This window comes from Juglans microcarpa x Juglans regia, chromosome 7D (genome assembly GCF_004785595.1).
Source record: "Juglans microcarpa x Juglans regia isolate MS1-56 chromosome 7D, Jm3101_v1.0, whole genome shotgun sequence".
Lineage (NCBI taxonomy): Eukaryota > Viridiplantae > Streptophyta > Magnoliopsida > Fagales > Juglandaceae > Juglans > Juglans microcarpa x Juglans regia.
Genome location: NC_054606.1, coordinates 5225016 through 5236233, shown reverse-complemented (window position 1 = coordinate 5236233; position 11218 = coordinate 5225016). Strand labels below are relative to the sequence as shown.

The 11218-nt window shown below is 31.6% G+C and overlaps 1 protein-coding gene across 1 annotated transcript; it reads left to right on the top strand.

Annotated features, from left to right (window-relative positions):
* Positions 1-3304: 3304 nt before the first annotated feature.
* Positions 3305-4774, top strand: LOC121240048 (NAD(P)H-quinone oxidoreductase subunit N, chloroplastic). The gene is made up of 4 exons (XM_041137494.1): positions 3305-3930; positions 4025-4141; positions 4253-4338; positions 4450-4774. Exons 1-4 carry the CDS (start codon positions 3511-3513, stop codon positions 4511-4513), a joined length of 687 nt encoding a protein of 228 aa, XP_040993428.1. The 5' UTR covers positions 3305-3510; the 3' UTR covers positions 4514-4774.
* Positions 4775-11218: the final 6444 nt, after the last annotated feature.

Sequence of the window (11218 nt, the reverse complement as noted above, 5' to 3'; positions counted from 1 at the left end):
GCTTATAGACATGAGAATTATTTGCACTGCTTATGCTAAAGATGGAAAGTGTAATCAATGTGATTCATCCAAGGGTGGATAATTGGTGCTACTTTTTATCAGAATTCAGAAATCAGGCTCTCTTAGATTAAACTTCACAAAAGCGACTTCTCATTCTAGATCCAATGCCTAGGCCAATCAACCAGCATGCCCCCTCATATCTGTATTTAAAAGTTATTATTCAGAATATGACATTCTACCTAATCCTCAACATTGAGTTAATAAAGGATTTGATGTTGGCCCTGAAAAATAAAAATAAATATATCATGAACGGACCCACTTTTTTTATTTTTATTTTATTTTATTATTAATAGCCCTCATTTTTTGTAGAGGAAGATCGTGGTTACAATGGACGTCTAGGGGCTACAAATAAGCATTAAGGCTCAAACTCAAGAATCAAGAACACCAAAATCATAAGTCCACAATACAAAATAAACTAAAATAAAAAACGATACAAACATAGCAAAAAGGACCACACAACCTGCAAAAACAATGTTAGCACCTGCAAAAAAGAAAAGCAAAACAATACCAAACAAACAAACAAACAAAAAAAATAAGATAAACAAGAAAACATCAATATAAATAAATCAGCAGCGAAGTGAAGGAAGGCCCAACTTGTCCAATCTGATGATGCCAAGCAGCATTCTCGGCACTTCTCCAAAGCCTTGCCACTTCATTTGTTGACCTATCGCACCATATTTTGCAAGTCAGTCAATAGTTTTATTTCTCTCTCTGAATATATGTCACACTGAGCAAACCATATTGAGTTCAAAATAGAGATCATGGATTCGACCTCCCTTTCCCCAATGTCAAAAAAAAAAAAAAAAAAAAAAAAAAAAAAAAAAGAAAAAGAAAAAAAGCTGCCATAATGAGCTCAACATTGAGATGGAACATAGGAGAAAAATAAAATAAAAATGTAAGACTACCCATGAACAACTTGGAAGCCCACATTCTTGGAACAGGGATCCTTTATCTTGGTCCAACTTCTTGTGAACTACAAGCACTCAGATTAAGATTTTCTATAATTTTTCTGATTTAAACACTTTTTATAATACCAAAAGTCATGAATAAAGCATGTAGACCCAACATTAAACACACTATCTATATTTCTCTAAATAATAATAAAAGATATTTTGTTTAAAAGACTATATGAAATCTTGATTGGCCTATTGGGAGTACCTTACCTTTATTGTTAAATTCATGAAGGATTTAGCAATTGATCCCAAAAATGAAAGCTCATTTGAATACTTAAAATCATGGTAAGCCTCAGTATTACATTAACCAAGCAGAGACGGAGAGTCATATTACATTAAATTAGAACAATGATGGCCAAAAACAAGAGTAGGCAAAGCTCCTTCAATAAGCTTAAGATTGGGCATAAGCTTTGGATAGAAAACAAAGAAGAAGAAAAAGGTGATGATTTCCTATACATTTCACAACTTTGGATAGGAAAAAATGGACAGATGCGAGACCAAACATTTATGCTCTTTATGATAATGGCAAGAGGAGACCAAATATTTGAGATCACCTCAACATCTAAACGCAACCTAATTCTAGATGTTATAACGTTCTACCGTCTTAAGTTGAATTAACAAATCTAGGACAACTGTCTTTGAGATTAAGGAGTACAAGACTTTGCATAATAGAAATTCCATAAGAGTAAGAGCTCGAAAATTCTATAAGTAGTAATAAAATGATTTATTAGTAATAATAAAATAATTTGAATTAAGATAATTTATTAGATTTTAGAAAATAAGAGAAAAAAGAATTGAATAAAAGTATTATAAAGTTAAAATACTGTTAGAATATTATTTTTTAAATTATTTTTGTTTTGAAATTTGAAAAGGTTATATTATTTTTTGTTTGAAAGTTTGGAAAAGTTTTATGATTAGTTAATGATTAGATGAAAAAGTTAAAGATTTGAGATTGAAAAGTGTTTATATTTGAGTGATGTTTGAGAAGAAAATTATAAGAAGTTTTGTGATGAGATGAGATAAAATGAGATCATCTCACTTCCCAAACAAGCTCTGCCTCGTTTGTTTTCAGAAAATATCCTATCTCATAATTACAACTTTTCCAAATTTCCACACAAAATAAAATAAATAATTCAAAATTTTCAAATTCTAAAACAAAAATAATATTAAAAAATATATTCTAATAATATTTTATTCAACTTTTTAACTTTAATCTCAACTTATCTCATCTCATATCTGAAAACAAACGAGCTTACAAACTGATGTAGTTTGATGTGATACGTTAGATTGTTAGAATACTTAATTATAAATTAGATTAAACATATCATATGAAGCCATGATAATCTATAGATTTACTTTTGTAGATCTCTTTGTAGTTGTAATACTTTTCTTTATGTAATAACAACAAGACAATGGAATCATGAATAGTACAAGAAAAATGATACACAAACATTTTCACAACGTTTTATACCATTCTATTTTAAAATAAGAGTTATTTCATAAAATAATTTATAAAAAATAATATCATTTTATAGAAATATCTGCAATTTAAAACATGGATATGAAAAAAAATTGTGAGTATATCATTAACGAGCATTGGTTAACATGTTAAGGAAATGAGCAATGATAAAAACACAGTTATTTTGTGCAAGTATTTTATAACTTCTTTTTAAATGAGTAATTATTCTAATAAAATGAGTAATTAATAGTAAAATTAATAGAACCATAATAACGGTCATGGACCCACTAAATAAATGTCTTGACCAACAAGAGTGTATTAATAGAATTACCTAATAAATAGTTGCAATCTCTAATATCATTTCTATTTCTTTTAAGAACAAACTAAACTAAATTAGTTCTTTAAATCATTTAATGACAAATAAAATTTTATGAATGTCATTTTTTCTTTTTTCTTTTTTTATAACCCAAATTATTCTTAAAAATCACGTCTCATGTATGATATATCACGTTGTATCAAGCTATATTAGATGGTTAAACTCCAGAATGATTGTATTGGGTACCAAATATTAGTGGATTATTCAAGAACTCCAATGGTAAAAGTTACCGTTGGGACTAAATATGGTCCGACCGTATTCGGAACGAGGACAGTTATATTTATAAAAAAATTACATAAAAATAATCTTATAAATTGATATGGTTTCATATAATCCGTTAAATCTATTTTATAATAAAAATAATTTTAAAATCTCACGAATTATATTAAATCGTCAATTTATGAAATTATTTTTATATAATTATTTTATGATTAGAGTATTTTTCATTTAAAACAGTGGCATAAGGCCCAGAAGTTGGACGCCACAAATTATACGAAAGAGTGGGTGTTTTCTTATCTCGTTTATCCACCATACAACTCGGAATGCATAGCCATGCAAACGGCCGCCTTTATCCGGTTCCCATGTCGTTTCGGGCCGACCTTCTGTGTCCTATTCTCAGTATTATTCTGTGGATTTGAAACTCGAGCTCAGAAGCACGAAAAATGGCAGCTGCAGCCTGCTTGAATTATGGTACACCAGCCTCACTCAAGCTGCATCAGAAGCAGCTCAAAACAGGAAACAACTGCATGTTTGACATAACGATGGTGGGAAAAAGAAGCATGATGATGATGGGGATGAGAGGGAGACATTGCAAGGCAAACAAAAGGGTAGGGACGGTGAGGTGCGGTGGGATAGGAATAGGGGACTTTATAGGAGGGGATTTGGTGAAATTTGATCTGGGTCAATGGCTGTCGGATGTGGAAGAGCACAAAGCCCTCGCCATTTACACCCCGCATGAGGGAGGCTACGAGGGTCGATACTCTACACGACTCCGATACCAGGGATACTATTTCCTCGACCTCTCTGCTAGAGGCCTTGGAGACCCTGAGACCACCCTCACCAAGATTCACCCTGTTTGCCCTGTGAGTTGTTAACTATGTGCCCCCATACTCTCAGCACCATGGTTCTGCATATCTGCTTGATACTTGGTTCAACTTTTGCTTTGTTGAAATGCAGGCACATTTAGGGAAACAGCCCATTGCGAGGTGGTATTTCCCACCGGAAGTTGATTACAGGCTCGATGCACTGCCTCCAGATGCCAAAGGACTTGTGGTGTGGATAATTGAAGCCAAGGTAAAAATATTCAAACCACTCCTCTTGATCTACTAACGCATATGATTTATTAAAGAAAACTCGATAAAGCCTACCATCATTTCTTACAGTTTTTTCTATACCTTTGCACAGGTTCTTTCCAAGTCGGAATTGCAGTTTCTCGCTCTGCTTCCCTCGCTGCGGCCCAAAGTCAGGGTCATTGCTGAATGCGGTAACTGGTAAGATTATCCAAAAGTCACTCTGTTTTTGCATGTACAGAAGTACCTTTTCTGTCTGTTCTTTTTTTGTTACCTCCTTCCTACTGCACTTAAAGCCCAATCTATGCACAGGAGAAAGTTTATGTGGAAGCCTCTCAAAGAGATTGCGGGACTAACTGAGATTAAGGAAGTATGACAACACAAAGACCTACACAGAGAACGTCAGCACATATTCTGTGTCCGGCTTTGCTTTGATCGTCCTCTGAGCTTAAGGCATCTATAATGTACGGCAGGTGGGGCAAAAGGTCAAGAAGATTTTAATGGAGGACAGGAAACAAGCCAGAGAGCCCTTGCAAATCATTAACCAAGCAAGTACTATGTTCTTCTTGAACTGATCTATTATAAAGTAAAGAATATATTTCAATCCAAGATTAATCAACTAGTAGTTTCACCCTCACGACACATTTTGACCAAGCAATCAAAGCCCCAGTTATGTGATGAAGAACAGATTCAACTCATGAAACATAATATACGGGAATAGGATAAATGAACACGTCCATGCCTAAGACCCCCAATTGGAAGGGAAGTCATGAAAAGTCGCCTCACCAACCAGATTTTAAAGGCAACACTAGAGCTTTAAAGAGGCCTAAAGATCTCTCTTAAGAGACTACAAACTATAAAGCCACCTATTTTCTCAAGTGAGTTTGAGAATGTACATGGGTGTCTTGATTCACAATCTTACAGTTGGTTTTTCCACATCTTTATTCCATTAGAATTTCATTTTTGGTGTGTTCCTGACTCTAGTTGTTATTAGGCCAACCTCATTCTAGTGTTTCTTTTCCTTGACATAAATCCAGCTGCTAGCATTCATTATCCAGCAATGAAGATGTATTGGAAAAATAGGTAATATGTAGTCATTGTTGAACAAGAAGCAGTAATTTGGAGCTTACAAATAGATACCGTTTCTAAAGATTGTGGGTTTTTTAGCACAAATTCCAAGCAAGCTTTTAGGTTAAAATCACACACTTCCTCCCAACAATAATTGGGAACATATGCATACAAGAAGATAAGATAAAAATGAATATCCTCCTTTCTCTATAAAGCACATGCGATATGGTTTCAGAATCAAGTCATCACTCATAATTGTTATATTTATTATTGATTGTAATATTAAATATGTGAATTTATTAAATATGGATTATTATTTATTTAAGTGAACTATTATCTCAAATAGATGTATTAGTTTAGTGGTAATGATGTATTGTTTTAAATGAAAGGATATGAGTTCAAAACTCTACAAGTACAATTTGATTTATAATTGTGTAGAGTGTTAAATTTGGATAGACATAATGCTTGGGCCGGCCAAGCCTCGCACGTGGGCCAAATAGTCATAACACTTTGGTGTTTGCACGTGGGCCGAATAGGCATTTTAATAGGGTGCAATATTTCAAAAATCAATTTACTTGAAAAGCCACTTCTGAAGATTCGAACCAATGCCCTCCCTTGAGACTAGGCTAGGCACATACCCTTTGGTCTTTAAGTGAAACATCATGATCTTTAAACCAGTAACTACCAGTTGAAAAGTCACAAGTTAATAGTTGTGATCTTTCACATGGTGTTACTTCATTATCTATAAATAGGAGATGAGACCCACGAATTTATTATTTTATTCTCTCATATCTTTAGTCACTTACACAATTTTATAAAGAAATTTTGAAGGAAAAATTTCAGAATTGTTATCTGCAGTTGATAACTTTGTTATATCTTAGAGGTGAATTACTTGTAACTCAGTAGTAAATTCTTTCAAGTGAGAGTAATTATCATTTTAAAGATAATATTCTACGCATTTTAAAGTCGTATTTATTTTCAGATTACTGTATCCATATAATTTTCTTCAACAATAATGGCTCCCTTCCTCACTTGTTGCATGCAAACAAAACCAGAGTGTTTGATTGTCTATGGTTTCAATATCTCTGATGGAAACTTTTCTTAATTTATTTTCAATATGGTCATAATGATAGTGTTGAATTTCTTTCCCCTCAGTAGTTGTCATCATAAAGTAATGTTTCAGAGTTTCGTGGCCGGCTTATAGACATGAGAATTTATTTGCACTGCTTATGCTATGGATGGAAAGTGTAATCAATGTGATTCATCCAAGGGTGGATAATTGGAGCTACTATTTTATTTTTATTATTTTTATTTATTATTTTTTATTTTTACAAAAAATCATTATTAGAATTCAGAAATCAGGCTTTCAGTTTCTGATCCAGACTAAACTTGACAAAAGATCCAATGACTGGGCCAATCAATCAGCATGCCCCCGTCATATCTGTATTTAAAAGTTACCATTCATTCAGAAGAGGATATGACATTTACCTAATACTCAACATTGAGTTAATAAAGGATTTGATAGCTGGCCCCGAAAAATGAAAATAAATATTATCATGAATGATATCATGAATGAAATTAAATATATCATGTATAAGGTCTCTGCTTTTCATTGACTAAGCAATTATATTTTGAGCCAATTAATCAATATAAAGATGGAATTCAAGCAAATATGAGTGTTTTTAAATCCTGAGGGGGTAGCTCAGTTATTCCGGCCCAATGGTCACAGTAGGGATGTAATCGATCCGAGCTGATTTGATTTTGAATAAAATTTAAGACCGAATCGGTATATACCGATTTTATATTTTTCAAAATCGATTACGCTCCGATTATCCTCTTAAACCGGTATCTCTAGTTTCCGGTCCGGTCCGGTTTTTCAATTTTTTAAAAATATAAAAATACATAATAACGTATTACCTCTTATGATAAAATGTTATTAATAATTTAATATATATTTTTTATGTTTAAAGCATATGATCAATTAAATTTTTATCTTTAAGATTAAACTTTTATTTTATAAATTATAATAACATTATCGTATATATAATTATATTAATAATATATAATCAAACAAATTATAAATGTTCATATTTAAGATTAACATTTCATATTATAATTTATAATAATTATATATCATATATGAAATTATTTCATATTATAATTATATATTATATATAAAACTTATATATGTAATATATAAAATTAATTTATATATATATTTTTCAACCGGTCCGGTTCAGTCCAGTCCGGTCTCAGAAACTACGAAATCGAAACCGGACCGATTCCGGCCGGTTTTCAAAATATAAGAACCGGTTCCAGACTGGACCGGTTCAAAAACCGAACCAACCGGTTCGGTTTGATCCGGTTCGATCTGATTTTTCGGTTTAAATTTACACTCCTAATCACCAGTTCGAATCCTTTTAGACTTATTGAAAATTTATCTGGTCATTAATTTTAAGACCTGTAAGATTAGTTAAAGTGAGCGTAAACTAGCCCGAATACTCACGATTATAAAAAAAAAATAATAATAATAATAATAAATGTTTTTATAGCTACTTTTAGATAGGGAGCCTCAGATACTTTCGACTTATATTTTTTTAATAAATAGAAAAAGAAAAAAAGAAATAAGCTCTGACCAGGGAGTAGAGACAGACAAAATTCAATGAACTATTAGAAAGAAACAAGTATTAGAATATTGAGGGCCAACGCGCAAATTAAAGCTGACATAATGAGCTCAACATTGAGATGGAACATACGAGAAAAATAAAACAAAAAGGTAAGACCAGCGATGAACAACTTGGAAGCCCACATTCTTGGCAAAGGGATCTTGATCCAGTTCTGATGCTTCGGCCGACTTCTTGTAGTGATTAAGATTTTCTATATTTAAATACTTTTTATAATAAGAAAAGTCATAAATAAAGCATGGTGCCGCGATATGTTTAGAGGGTGAGTTGAAAATTTTATATTTTATTTTAGTGTTTAAAATATTATGTTTTAGTATTATTATTATGTTGGGATCTGAAAAAGTTAAATTGAGATTTGAAAAAGTTAAATTATTTATTATATTTTGTATAAGGATTTGAAAAATGTGTAATGATGAGATGAGATGAGATGAAATAAGAATTTTGTATCTCATCCCACTCTCAAACCTGCCAGATCGGTTGGTTTGGATATACAAATTATTTTATCTCATCATTACAATTTTCTTAAACTCCTACATAAAGTATAATAAATAATTAAATTTTTTTTAAATCTTAAAATAAAAATTATATTAAAAAATTATATTCTAATAATATTTTATTCAATTTTTAATAAAATATTTAATCTCATATTATCTGAACTGTACAATCTCAAATCATGGTAGGTCTCAGCATTAATCAAGCAGAGATAAAGAGTCGTATTACATTAAATTAGAACAATGATGGCCAAAAACAGGAGTAGGCAAAGCTCCTTCAATAAGCTTAAGATTGGGGTAAGGTTTGTATAGAAAACAAAGAAGAAAAAAAAAAGGTGATGATTTCCTATACATTTCACAACTTTGGCTAGGAAAAAATGGACAGAGGCGAGACCAAACATTTATGCTCTTTATGATCATGGCCAGAGCGGACCAAACATTTAAAGATTATCTCAAACCTAAGTCTGGATGTTATAACGTTCTACCATTAGCTTGAATTCTAGATGTTATGACATTTCTGCTCTTTATGATCATGGCAGAAGGGACCAGCCAATCTTTCATTGTTCGGCACCAACTTTCACGGGCTCGAACAATAGGCTTGAATGAGGGCTCTCCCATATAAAGCCAAAACCATCTCCATCACCTCTACCCCATATGCATGTATCTCTATCCAACTTCACGTTCTTCTATATATGCAGCTTTTCACTGAAGTTTCTGATCCTTCCTCCACAAAGTTATTTCTGTGGTTTTTTATGTAGAGTTGCTCCATTTCGTGAAGGCGAGCATTCCGTGCTTGACAAGGTATCAAATGGTTGTGGATTTGTTTGGATCTCATTGACAATTTCATAGAATTATTTGGATGATTGTTCATAAGTTCAAGCTACTGTCTGATGCATATGAATAAGACACAGAACGCCAGAAAATAAGTACCCAACACTGGGAACTGTTGCATTATGCGTGTACTCCACCTGATATCAGGAAAATTAGTACCCAAAAACTTAAACTCGATTGAGATCCAAATCCTCAATTCCAATTCTTTGTTTGATGATACCAGGGAAAACTAGAACATTCAGCAATTTAAGAAGAATAGAAAAAAAGATCCGTTTGGTCTTGCAATTCAGATGAGATGAAATGAGATATTTTGAATAGATTAATACTACATATAGTCGTAGAGTGTGTAAACACCGTATAGTCACTTTGAAAAAGAGTGAGATCTACTATAAAAAAATTATTATTTTTTCATATGGGTCTCGTATTTATTTATTTTTCAAAGTGATTACACGGCGTTTACGAACTCACGACTGCAACTATCATTTCTCTTTTGAATAATAGTAAAATTTTGTAGTTAAGACGAGATGAAATAATTTAGTAAAAAAATGTCCGTTTGGACAGTAAGATTATATGAGATAATTTTTAATTTTTGAGGTTTGAAAAAGATGTAAATCCCACTATTGATTAGAGAGTTGAAAAGTGCATATTTACTATCAGTTTTTGCTGTTTATATACTGTTTATGTACTGTCACTGTCAACATTTACTGTTTATTACTGTTTATTTCAGTGGATGTTTTTAAAATTTAGAATTGAAATATAATTTGTTTTGATAGAAAAACCTACTGTACGGTATAAGTGAGATGTATTGGCTAACCAAACGTGGCCTCGAGTATTTGCCTCTTGCCTGTAATGTGAAAGCAATCTTCCGCAAAACGGGAACTGTATTTGATCATGATCGGATCACACAGATACTCCCAGACCAGGTCTTGAAAACGCAGTATTTTTCCATGTTTCCTCCCTTTTGCACGTGTGAAAGACTGCTAAATGTTGTTGACTCGATTTTGGTTTATCTATAAAATGCTAAACTTCCCTTAAAAAAAAAAAAAAAAAAAAAAAAAGGCTCAGCTCATGTTAATCCATTGTGTTCTACATTGCCAGGTTTTGGCCACCTAATATGAATTTCATACCGACTATAAAAGCCTGTTGGTTTTCTTTATAGTGTAAATATTAATACCAGTTTTTAAAAAGTAATTACTTAATACCAATAATAAAATAAGAATAAATATAGATAGAAATTACTATTAAGAGTATCTATTTTACATATATGATATGACATTATTTAGACTACACATCTTTTTAAATAAATATTAAAAATAATTAATTAGAAATAATCATATAATAAATATAAAATATATATTATTATAATAACTTCTCTATGACATTACACATCAAATAATTTAGACGTTATCCTTTGACATGTTCCTGAAAGAGAGCCGAGAGGATGACACCTTTATTTTAGTATTATGTCAGTGTTGAGAGTAGTTACTGACTTCCATTTTGGAACTCGTATTTATTTTTTCAAAGCACGAGGATGAAACCCGTACACACGATAACCAGTTGCGTGTAAAAGTGAAAAATACATATTTAAAAAAATATAATATAATATAATTAATTTTTTTAAATTTAAAATTTTAAAATATATAATAACTTTACATTACATGAGATCTTGAATTAAAATTTGATTCTTTCCTCTATTTTATTTAATTAAATATTTTAGATATTAAACTACTAATTAAAAATAAATAATTTTTTTAAGATAAGCGATAATTTTTTATTATTATTAAAAAAAATTGAATATTTTTTGTGCAGCGTATGGGAAATTAGATTTACAAATAAAATTTTCTTTTTATGTTATGACTGTAGATTGTACATGGTACGACCATGAGAAGGACCTTTTTGGTGCGTACCATATTGTTGTTCCTCGTTGTTGCGAAGCCAACTTCATTCTATTGTTCTTTCACAAGAGCTGGAATCTTTTATATGCGGCAAACCCGGTTTGTATTGATT